Source organism: Eublepharis macularius, chromosome 8 (genome assembly GCF_028583425.1).
Source record: "Eublepharis macularius isolate TG4126 chromosome 8, MPM_Emac_v1.0, whole genome shotgun sequence".
In the NCBI taxonomy this organism is placed as follows: domain Eukaryota; kingdom Metazoa; phylum Chordata; class Lepidosauria; order Squamata; family Eublepharidae; genus Eublepharis; species Eublepharis macularius.
Genome location: NC_072797.1, coordinates 141,272,342 through 141,284,400, shown reverse-complemented (window position 1 = coordinate 141,284,400; position 12,059 = coordinate 141,272,342). Strand labels below are relative to the sequence as shown.

General features: G+C 47.3%; 1 protein-coding gene across 1 annotated transcript in view; it reads left to right on the top strand.

Annotated features, from left to right (window-relative positions):
* ELP1 (elongator acetyltransferase complex subunit 1) overlaps positions 1–12,059 on the top strand; it is a 73,805-nt gene that overhangs the window by 12,257 nt on the left and 49,489 nt on the right. The window contains exons 9-14 of the mRNA XM_054986398.1: positions 1,370–1,493; positions 1,995–2,088; positions 2,814–3,044; positions 4,082–4,252; positions 5,453–5,555; positions 10,220–10,384. Coding sequence (XP_054842373.1) covers positions 1,370–1,493; positions 1,995–2,088; positions 2,814–3,044; positions 4,082–4,252; positions 5,453–5,555; positions 10,220–10,384 — 888 coding nt within the window. The remainder of the gene's footprint in view (positions 1–1,369; positions 1,494–1,994; positions 2,089–2,813; positions 3,045–4,081; positions 4,253–5,452; positions 5,556–10,219; positions 10,385–12,059) is intronic.

Genomic DNA, 12,059 nt, shown 5'->3' with positions numbered 1-12,059 from the left:
AGCCTGGCTCAGGAGGTGCCAGGAGCCAAGCCCCTCCAGGTGGAGCTGCCACGGGCATGCTGGGGGAGGAGATGGGTAGCCCCGCCCGGCATCAATGAACAGGCAGTCCAGAAGCTGGCCAGGGCAATTCCTCGCGAGCAAGGCCAGGCATGCTCAGCAGCACAGAAGCCGGCTGGGGCAGCTCCTCATGAGCAAGGCCCAGCAAGCTCAGCAGCTCAAAGGCCTACTGGGGCAGCTCCTCATGAGTAAGGCCAAGGAGACCTCAGCTGGGGATGGCTCGCATTCAACCCCACCCTGCCAGCAAGGCAAGGAAGCCAAGAAGGGATTCGTGGTAGGAGGGAAACACCTGAGGGAAGGCACAGCTGGGCCAAGTCAGGAGAAGGAACAAGCCTAGAAGGAGGGCGGGGCGGGGAAAGGAAACTCTATAAAGGATCAAAATCAAAAAGAGTCCAGTAGCACCTTTAAGACTAACCAATTTTATTATAGCATAAGCTTTCGAGAATCAAGTTCTCTTCATCAGATGCCTGCTCTTTTTGATTTTGCTACTACAGACTAACACAGCTAACTCCTCTGGATCTATAAAGGATGGTTGGGAAGAGCTCTGAGGTGGTGGGTGTGAGTAAGGAGAGATGGCGTGGAGTGAGAGCAGAGCAGTGCAAGAGTGGAGGCTTGGAGGAGAGTTCTGGGAGGAGGAGATGATGGAGGACGCAGGGGGTAAGCAGGCCAGGTTGAGCAGGCCAGCAAGTGGACTGAGAGGGAGTCAGGGTGAGGTATACCGCCCCTCCTTCCACAGAGCAGGGTCCTGCAGCATCCCTGGTGCCCCTTTGACGTCAGGGCCGGCCCAGCCGGCGCCCCGCCCAGTGGCGGCAACGACAAGCCCTGACAACTCCCATCTAAACGTATTGATTTCAGTTGACTTGGACTGGAGTAACTCTCCATAAGATTGCACTGGAAGGGTGGTGGTGACACAATCACGGCCCAGTAAACAGGATGTCCTTTCCTCTGAAGTGGGAGCAGAGCTCAGCTGCAGGTATGTGACTTGTACATGCACCCCAGCTGGGTTTTGTCTCTTTATTACATTCTGATGTGGCCAAGCAAAGGAACCCAAGATGGAGTCTGCTCAGCTCTCAGGGGCTACTGTTGAGTTCTGTGGGACAAAGTAAAGGGGTTGCATTCTAGAGCAGTTGCCGGTAGAGGAGGTACCAGGTCTCTTCCAAGAGATAAATCCTCCTTCCACCGCCACCCTGTCTCTTAACGGTCCCGATGACAGAGCTTTCACTATTTCGAAACATTTTTGACCATTTGGGGGGGTCATTGCTGCGAATTAATGAAATATTGTCACACCGTCTTCCTTTGTTTTGTACTTGAGGCCCTCTGGGAGCTTGATCGCATCCTCACAAGAAAAAGCCAACAAGCATGATGTGGTATTCTTTGAAAAAAACGGACTCCTCCACGGTGAATTCACGCTTCCCTTTCAGAAAGGCCAAGTCAAGGTATGGAGCTGAAGGGGCTGTTGAGTCTTCTGCTGTGTAGTGTTTCAGACTAGGATATGATGTACTCACAGTGCAATCCCTAGCGGAGTTACATTCTGCTAAGTCAATGGCTTTAGAAACCCTCTTCGGATTGCACGTCCAGTTCAAATCCCCAGTCAGATATGAAGCTTATTGGGTGACCCTCAGCTCTCTGGTTTCCTAATCTACATGACAGGGGTATTTTGAGGATAAAATTGGAGAAAAGGGGCCCCATGGACACCCCCCTGAGCTCTTTGGCAGGAAGGTGTGTGATAAGAATTACTAGATGGGCAGATAGAATCCACTGGTGGTACATACTTCCTTGTATGTGGCTGTTGAGCCCCCACACTTGAGGCAGAGTTCTTTGGAATACGTTCAACTACTCATCGTGAGGTGGTTTGGGGAAAGACAGTATGGCAGAAGGGTAAACCTCCTCTTGAAAGTTTCTGACATTGATGCAAAATCCAATCTGCTTTCCTTTAGGTGAACGAGCTACTGTGGAATTCAGACTCAATGGTATTAGCTGTATGGCTGGAAGAGTTGAAAAATGAGACTAGCTCACACCCAAAAACATACGGTAGGAACCCAGAATACTTAGGTGAATTTTTGTTTTCTAGAACTTTCTAGATCAGGCTCACCATCAACTGCGCACAATCAGCCTGGTTTGTGAATGGCTGTCCTTGGGCACGTCTGTGTGCTATCAAAGGTTGCTTCCCAGTAGCATGGTGGCTTTTCTTGCTGTTTATATGGGGGGTTTAGAATAAAGTGCACTAAATCTAATGTTAGTCCTAGAATTCATTATGTTTGCTCCAGTATTTTTACTACTCTGTCTTGGATCCTTGCTAATGCTATGTCTTTTAAACTTGTATCTGTTTACCTTATGGTATTGTATTGAAATGTACTTGATACTGATTGTATTAACCACATACTGTGTAATCCGCCTTGAGTCTCAGTGAGACTATAAATGACGTAAATAAATAAATAAAAATTGCCTAAAACTAGCTGGTGGCAGCTAATGGTAAAAGAATTCCTGTGGGACATCAAGGAAAGAGGACCACACAGTCTTGACTGTGCAAGAAGAAGCACCTCCCTCTCTTTTTGTCGTATAGGCCAGCCTTCTTCTGAGTGTGATTAATAAATATTTGTTGAATACAAATGGAGCCAAGGAGATTGAGAGCTGGGGTCTTATACTGTTATTCATTAGGTCTTTACTGTTAGTTGTTGTGGATCTAATGCACAATTCCTTAGTTTCAGCCCATAGTCTGTCATCCTTACATATTCTCTCTCTTTCTCTCTCTCTAGTTCAACTGTGGACCACAGGAAACTATCATTGGTACCTGAAGCAAAGCCTGCATTTTGGTAGCTCAGAGGACAGCAGGGTCGTATCCCTGGCATGGGATCCAGAAATTCCCTATCGGCTTCACGTCCTTTGTCGCCAGTGGCTGTACTTCTGCTATGACTGGCAGTGGAGTACAGACCGCAGCACTGGGGAGGGGGCCGATGACTCGGCGGTGGTGGCAGTTGTTGATGGGGGTATGCGTCTAGGTGTTCCTTAATGAGCTTGGAGGGAGCGGTTGCAAGGCAGGTTATGCATATGGGAAGATGACAGTTTTCCAGACTGAGCCACGTTTTTAATCAATCAGTTTGTGTTTTATTCCCTTGTCCTGCCGCCTTCGAGCTCCAAGAATTAAAAGCGAGATGAACGGGACTGAAGAATAGGGCTGTATCTATGCTATCTATGATTCCCAGAAGCATTTGGCTGTCTGATGTTGAAAACAGAATGCTGTATTAGATAGACCTTCTGTCCTATTTAGCAAGGCTCTTCTTATGGTGTTACAAGATGGGGGGTATCGTGGGGGCGGGGGGTACCATTCACATCTCATTGCTCAGAACTCCCCCTCCAAGAGTCTTAGCTTGCTGGCTTCCCCCCAGCCCCTCTTTTTTTTTCTTAAACCAGCATTCAGTTGCCCTCAACATTCCATGCTCCTGGAATCTGTTCAGTCCTCAACAGACCCCCTTTTTAGGGGAAGGGAGTTCCGTTTGATTGATCTCTAGGGACAGATGGAGGGCATGAAGTGCCTCCTTAGTCACAGTGCTGTACCAGCTCACTCCAGAGAGGAGAAGGGGCCAGTAATTTGTTTCATGTATCCCGAATGTTGCTTTTCTGTTCAAAAACGAGCTGCTGCTTCTCACCGGAGAAAACTGTTACAGGCCTGAAAACAGCATTTGGAATATGCATAAGCGCGATGAGACACTTAACCTGTGTCCACTCGTTTTTTATTGCTCTCTGCTTTGAGAACTAGGTGGCCTGGTAGTTGGACTAGGATCGTGCCAGTATAGGGATTTCAATCCGGTACAGGGATTGAAAGTTGAAATGGGCATGAAAGTTTCTGGGGAATCTTGGGCCAGTCCCCCATTCTTAGCCCAGCCCACCTCACAAGGTTGTTGTGAGGGAAGGGGGAGGTATATATCGCTGGACCTGCTTTGAGGAAGGACAGGATAAAAATGCACAATTTTGGTTACATTGCAATGATGCACACTGGAGTTCCTTTTCTCTTCCGGTTTCGAAGACAAAGTGCTCTTGACGGCTTTTCGGCATGCTGTGATCCCCCCACCTCTTTGTACGTACCAGCTGCAGCTTCCCTGTGCTGTCGATCAAGTGGCCTTCCCTATGGAGCCTTCTAGATGCGGCGATCTTGCTGTCCTAGATGTGAGCCACAGGCTCTCTGTTTATAGATCCAGTAAGTACTCTGTGTGCTTCTTCAACAGCATTCCTTGGAACCAGCAGCCGGAATGGACGGCATTCAACTTTTAAAAAGCTGTGGGTGCACAGCGACCGCAGTTTGAAAGTTGCCCCTTCGTATGGGTGCAGCTTAGCTCCGCTGGTGTGTGCAGGACAGATGGTGGCTCAAGCATAGTATGAGGACCAGATTTTAAAATAAACAGTGGACATTTTCAGGATTCTGCAGACGACAGCAGATTCTTCGCTGTTCTTTGGGTTCCCTTGCATCTGATGAAGAGAGCTGTGGTTCTCAAAAGCTTATGCTACAGTAAAGTTGGTTAGTCTTAAAGGTGCTCTCTTCATCAGATGCAACCGTCAAAGAGAGCTGTGGTTCTCGAAAGCTTATGCTACAGTTAAGTCGGTTAGTCTTAAAGGTGCTACTGGACTCTTTACTAATTTAGAAGGAGATCAAATGTCATGGAAATGTCAGAAACTAATAAGAACCAGTCTCAAAATATTTTTAAAAAATGTTTTTGTTGCAGTGAAAATAGCCCTCTTACCTGCAGGTTTGCGTGCTGCATCTTTTTTGTACTGAATTACTCTCCTCTTATTTGCAAGTTCTTCTCATTTGTGGTAGGAGGTGCAAAAAAAAAAGCCTTTGTAGACTCAGACAGATTTTCTAAGTGCCAGCTTGGAAGGAGGGGGAGAGAGATCTGAGTGCACCAATGAGAGGGGTTTTTTTTCTTCTTGATTTTATTTATTTTTATTTTATTTACTTTGGATTTCTATTTCACCCTCCCCACGAAGGGCTCAGGGCGGATTGTCTGCATCTTTTCTTCCATGTGTGTTTGTGTGTTTCTCCCCATTCCCCTCCAGTATCTTTTCCTTCGGGCAACATTTAATTGAGAGGCACAAGGATTCAAACCTACCCGGAAGCCGTAGCCTCTGATCTGGGGGCTCTTCCACCATCGTGCGATGATGGTTGGCCTTAGGAAGTAGAAGAGTCCAGGTTGCACATGTGGGAGAAGGGTGATGCCTGTTTCATGGCCAGCATCAGAATCTATTTTTGGAGCATCTGTAGGGAATGGCTAGATGGATTTTTGATCCTCTGAACATTGTGGCTTAAACAACAATGTATAACTAAATAAAGCTGCTAAAATTCCACAGGACGGTGCCAGTGTAGGTCTGCCACGTCTTCTGTTTGTTGCCCTTTTCACAGATGGTTGTGCCGATAAAGACCCTGCTACAGAGAAGAATGACACCATGAGTGGAAGTGGATTTAAAGACCCCATCAGAGTCCCTCAGCTGGAAAAGTCCTACAGGTACAGGTGGTTCAATTTGATACGGAATATGGTTCTGGAAGGAGAGTGCGTTGGCAAGACTTTTTAGAAGGAAGTGTCTGCTCAAAGCTGAGTGGAAGAAACGGATCACCTCTGCTGGCCAGGATGGCTTTCTGCTTGATGTGCTGTATTCCAGTCCTATCGGCAGCGGAAGCGAGAGAAGACCGGGGAGGCACATATGACCTTAATATAAGTTCTGTATTGTTACCTGAATCGGTCTCCTTGTGAGTAAGAGAATTATAGGGGGAATTAGCAGCAAGGAAGATGGCTAAGCCAGAGGCGGTAACTATGGGATCTTTGTCGTCAATGTCTACGGGGTCCCTTCCAAAATAGCAAACGAGGCAGGTACTTAAATTTCAAAGAGCACTGTTTTATTGAAAGAGGAAAATGCATGCACATACAGGGTAAATAGTAAAAACAGTTACACCCACACAGAGTCCTAGGAAGCTAGACAAAAGTTGGAATAGAGGGAGGGAGGGCAAAGTATATCTACCTATTCTGAAGAGTAGTCCAGTCCATGGGGGAAGAGAGCAGCTTCAAACACCAGTGTTCTTGGCCAGGAGAGCAAGAGGCTTGGAGCAACCTCAAGGGAGCAGCACTTCGGATCCAAAAAGTGTGCACAGAGAAAGAGTCTTAGGGAAGAGACCCTAAGGGAGCAGCGTCCTGGAAGCAGGGGTCCTGGAAGCGTGCATGATTTGAATGGGGCTAGGGCACTACTCTTACAGGATAAAATGTGCCCTGAGGTGGGATAGCCGACCTAGCTGTTAGAACAAAGACTCCAACAGTCAGTTCCTGGGATTAGCAAAAGGGTTGTTAATCCCTTTTGTCCTGGCGCTGCACAAAGGGGTAGTTTGTTAATGAAGTCCACCAGAGCTAAGTTGATGAATTTGGTTGGGGAATGCACCTTCCCAGAAATGAATTATAAATACTTATGAATGCTAGTTGATGTTCTCAATCATGGACGGGAAATCTCATCATGGAAGGAGGGAAAGGAATGTGTTAAGTGGGGTGACTCTGCGAGACCCTTGTTGCTCTGGATTCCTTTAGAGGCTGAGGAGACTGCAAAAGTAGTCACCACTAGTCTCTCTGCATTTACATGTGGCGTTCCATTTGTGCCTGGGTCTCCCAGGTGGGACTCAGCAACTGTTAGCTGGAACTCCTCTGGCTACAATACCAACTGCTATTTTAAATCCAGGCGTCTTGTGATTTGGTGTAGTTTGGTGTAGTGGTTAAGAGCACGGGACTCTAATCTGGAGAGCCAGGTTTGATTCCCCACTCCTCCACTTGAAGCCAGCTGGGTGACCTTGGGCTAGTCACAGCTCTCTGGAGCTCTCTCAGCCCCACCCACCTCACTGGCTGTTTTGTCGTGGGGATAATAATAACATACTTTGTAAACCGCTCTGAGTGGGCATTAAGTTGTCCTGAAGGGCGGTATATAAATCAAATGTTGTTGTTGTTGTTGTTGTTGTTATATCACAGGTAACCATATTAAATGGCTATAAAAGATGGCGGAGGCTGGGCCGACTGCTCACAGCATCAGTAGATCCTGTTCTGTATTTATTATTAAGCTTATCTTGCCCTTCCTCCCCAGCATTCAGGGCAATATATGAGATGACCCACTTTCCTTTTTTCATCTCAACAAGCCTTGTAGAGAGGCGGAGTGTGAGTGACTAGCTCAGGGTTGCCCACTGACTTCAGTGTCATCCTGGGCACTTCTGGAATTCTGCACCAAGGGAGTGGGCAGTGCAACAAAACGGGTGCCATGGAGGCCTTCAGCTTATCACAGAACGCTGGGAGGTTCCAAGCCAAGTGTCCTGCTGTGATTGGGACAGATGATTCCTGCAGACCTAAATGGGATGTCTCCCGGACTCTCTTGAAGCACCTCCTGTTCCAGTGGAGTGAAGGAAAGCCAAGATTGGCTCTCTGTATTGAGGAAGAAAGAATTGGGTGCCCAGAAAATACAGTGGTGTGTGCTCTTGATTGTCACATTGGTGATCATTAGCCTAATCCATCCACTGCAAGGAAGGGGGTGGCAATGGCAGGTCTCATGAGAAACGCCTGCTCTCATAGGTATTTAAATACATAGGCCCCTGTTCACATACAAGATTTATGTGCCATACAGAAGACTCTATAGCCTGTATTCTGGGGCCATGTGTGAACCAGTTGTCGTTACACTTTCTATGTCAAAATGGCACAGGCTTCAGTTACTGCAGCATAGGTGTCTTATTTAGGGTTAGCGAGAGAAATCGGGGAATAGAACCAAGGAATTTGGTGTTGTGCCAGTGCACAGCATCTCTTCTGATGTGAAACCAGAAGTGATTTCATTGTGTTAGGGTGATGCTCTAGGATTCAACCCAAACTCTGTGGTTAAACTATAGGATTTGGGGTGAATCCTGGAGCATCACACCAGTGCAACGGCATCATTTCTAGTTTGACTCCAGAAGTAATGTTGTGTATTGGTGCAACATGAATCATGCCCCCCCGCCACTATCCTGTCAAGCAGTAGAGGGGAGCAGGGACCCAGGCTGGGAGGTGTCCCGCTATAGGGGATCTTGCCTCCCTAGCCATATCACTTTAGCTGAAGTGTATTTTTAATAGTGATGGTTCTGTTGTACTTCTTTATTTGTTTAAATTTATTTTATCCCACCCTTCAAGGGGCTTGATCTGACATACATGATCAGCTTCAAGGCTGACTTTATAACCAACACACTAACCACTGCTGGCTGTCATTGCACAAACTTCAACTTTCTATCAAGTTCAGGAGTTGCAGCCAATCATGTCTCCTGCCAAGTATGCATTGCTGTGTAACACACAAATCTGTTACATTCACACTGTGTGTGAGTGAGAGTGAGAGAGAGAGCTGACTTAGTTGAAAAGCACTATATTTGAAGTGATTTGAGGAAGCAATCACACAAGTTAGCTTACCACCACAAAGTTACCGGTGTCAGGGCTTGCCGCCGCTGCTGCTGGGCGTGGCATTGGGCGGTCTGCTCCTGACGTCATAGGGGGGCCAGGGATGCTGCAGGACCCTGCTCTGTGAAAGGAGGGGCGGTATACCTCACCCAGACTCCCTCTCAGTCCACTCGCTGGCCTGCTCAACCTGGCCTGCTTGCCCCCTGTGTCCTTCTTCATCCCCTCCTTCCAGAACTCTCCTCCAAACCTCCACTCTTGCATTGCACCGCTCTCACTCCACATTATCACTCCTTACTCACATCCACCACACAGGGCTCTTCCCAGCCAGCTTTTATAGGGCTTCCTTCTACTGCCCCACCCCTCTTCCAGCCCAGTCTTGGGCTGCACCAAGCAGTTGCAGCTGGGGTAGCTGATCTGGCCCCACTGACCAGCACCAGCTGTGCCTTGTTCCCTGGCTGCCCAGCCTCCCTGCCTTGGCTGATTGCTGAAGGCCTGTCCAGCTGCAGTCCCCTGGCTAGCAGCTCGGCCTCCCTGGCTGAGCTGATGGCTGAAGGTGGGTCCAGCTGCGGCTCCTTGGCTGGTTGCCCAGGGCTTCCTGCAGAGTGCCTCCAATAGCCCCACCTGGAGTGGCTTGGCTTCTGGCAACTCCTGGGCCAGGCTACTATTTTCTAGCTGGGGCGTGGCTTTGGGCTGTTGGGGCTGCTGCTGCTTCTCCTCCTTAGGTAAGGTCTTTGGGTGGGTGACTGCTGGGCCCCCAATCCCTCTGCCCTTGCCCCCTTCTGCCTTGCTTAGTCCCCTTTCCTTCCCCAGGGGAGTGGGACTCGCTGGCTTCTCTCTGTCTCCCCCTGACTCCTGAGGCCCTGGGCCTTTGCCTCTTGCCCCTGGCGCCGGCAGGTTCTGGCTCCATTTGCCCGTGGGAGGGGATGACCTGCTGTCCCCAGGCTGCCCCCTCTGCTTGCCAGTCAGACCGGTTGACCTACTGCCTGCTGGCTGACTGGTTGACCTGCTGGCTGCTGGCTGCCCCCTCTGTTTGCCCGTCAGCCCGGTTGACCTGCTGTTCCCTCTTGTCAAGTCTGGGGGCTGGGGCTCAGACCCCGGACAACCGGTGCATATAGTAAAGAGCCCAGTAGCACCTTTTAAGACTAACCAACTTTACTGTAGCATAAGCTTTCGAGAACCACAGCTCTCTTTGTCAGATGCAACTGAGAGATCTCTGTCTTTTCGTGCTACACCTCTGAAGATGCCAGCCACAGCTGCTGGCGAAACGTCAGGAACTACAATGCCAAGACCACGGCCATACAGCCCAGAAAACCCACAACAACCATCGAGCTGTGGTTCTCGAAAGCTTATGCTACAATACAGTTGCATCTGACGAAGAGAACTGTGGTTCTCGAAAGCTTATGCTACAGTAAAGTTGGTTAGTCCTAAAGGTGCTACTGGACTCTTTACTATTTTGCTACTACAGACTAACATGGCTAACTCCTCTGGATCTATGACCCTGGAAAGCGGTGCGTATAGGTCGGGAAAGCATTATACAGTCCTTCTAGCTGGCTTGTAACTTACCAAACTTTTGGTTCTTCCAAGCAATGCTGAGAAGAGGATGCATGTGCTCCCTGTTCCACATTTACTTGGCTGTACCTTAGAAAGCCCTTTGTGGAAGAGGAGATGATTAATTTACATGACAAATACACAGTATGGATCATCATTTGTCTTCTCGTTGGGTACTGCTGCAGAATCAACCCCAGTGACAAGGAAGAGAGAAATCCACTGTGGCTGAGCCATCTCACCTGGGTGCAAGATGCCTTGTTCCTTGCTGTTAGCCAGGGGCATCGCCCGGCTCATACACGCATTCACCATCTGAAGCTATCCTCAGCAGAAGAAGCATCTATTGATATCAGGTAATGACTGTAGGGGTTTCTATTTTTAAAAATTCTTTTGAATGTTTCTGAAAGACCTTAATTTTCCTTTGGAACTGGCTAGTCGAGCAGTTCTAAGACCATGAGGATACTGGTGGCGGTGAAAAGCCCACTTATAACCTGCCTTGTTCTTATATTAACCAGTAGGCGAGAGTATCACAAGCAAAGTCAATAACCAAAGAACCTCGTGAAAACTAACTAGAACCAAGAGTTAGCACAATGCTATACTACAATTAAACAGTAATAATAAAGTGCAATTTATAAGAATATTCACTATGTAATTCACTGTATTAACAAGCATGCACGAAAGGAGACCCTGGCCACGTAAAACCGTTACCGTTCATTAACATGGACTGTGAAAACTCATATAAAGTGCTAAGTGCTTAAGCCTATGACCATACAATTCAAACAATCATTGATAGCCGGTACAACATGTACAACAAACACACACTGGAAGTGCTGGGTGCTTAAGCAAGAAAACTGTTCATATCATCATGGAGCTCTTACACAAGAGCATGTGTAATCCGTTGGCGGGTCTATGCGGTGTAGCAGCGAGGAGGAGGGGTCCAGTCAACAAAAAGCCATCTGAGGGATGGACCGGTTCCTATGCAAGAAGCCGTTTCGATTCTTTCTCAAAGATGGCAAAAGCAGGTATAATTGTAGTAATTTAATTGTAGTATATCATTGTGCTAACTCTTGGTTCTAGTTAGTTTTCACGAGGTTCTTTGGTTATTGTTCTTATATTAGCCAGAAGCACTCTGGTTTGTCGAAAGACATCACAGTAACAGATCAGCCATGGAAGGGGCATTGATATAGTGGGTGTGAAGGGTACATGTACAATTAAAGTAATCAGAACTTCATCTTATGAAGCACATTTATCTTTGTGGATGGGATGTTCTTGCTGGCATGCAGTCCTATTACAAGTTAGATGTGTGCAAATTCTCTTTTGGTTCAGTGGGACATGCATTAAAAGAGAAGTACAATATTGCAGCCGAAATCAGGACTGTCTTTTTTCCCCCCCAGTCAGATGAATTGTTCTGCTTAACTCAAAAGGTTACACACCCTGTTCTTAGAAAGGCAGAAGTTGGTCTGTTAAAAGATACTGCCTTATCTCAGATACAGTTTTTACTCTCTAGGACCAACACAGTAACAATTACCATACCCAGAAAGTTTTTGAAGTTTTCTTCATCTTGTTTATTTTTTTTATAATGACTTTGAATAAATTTGTTTTACTGCCTAAGTGGTTAATTATCACATTTTACTCGCCTGTTTCAAAGAATAAGAAGCACTTTGGCTTCAGAAGAGAGGGCGGATCCCCGCTTTCCACCTTTGCTTTTTGTGTGGGTCTGCTTTCTCCCAGAACAAAATTTGGGGAGCTGAAGCAAGAGAAGGAAGTAAGAATGTCCCACTTTGTGAGGCCTGATTCGTGAGTGGATCTCATTGGATGCAAGCCAGTAGCTTACCCAAAATCATCCAGGAGTTTTGAGGCTGAGTTGCACGCAGATACTTCAGCGCAAATCCTGCACTCTGTTTAGCACACTATATTAGCTCCAGGGACATACAGCCAGAGACCTTTATGTATCTGAGGAATGTTACAAATGTAAGTCCAGTGGCACCTTAAAGACTTAACATTTATTAAAATACGAGCTTTTGTAAG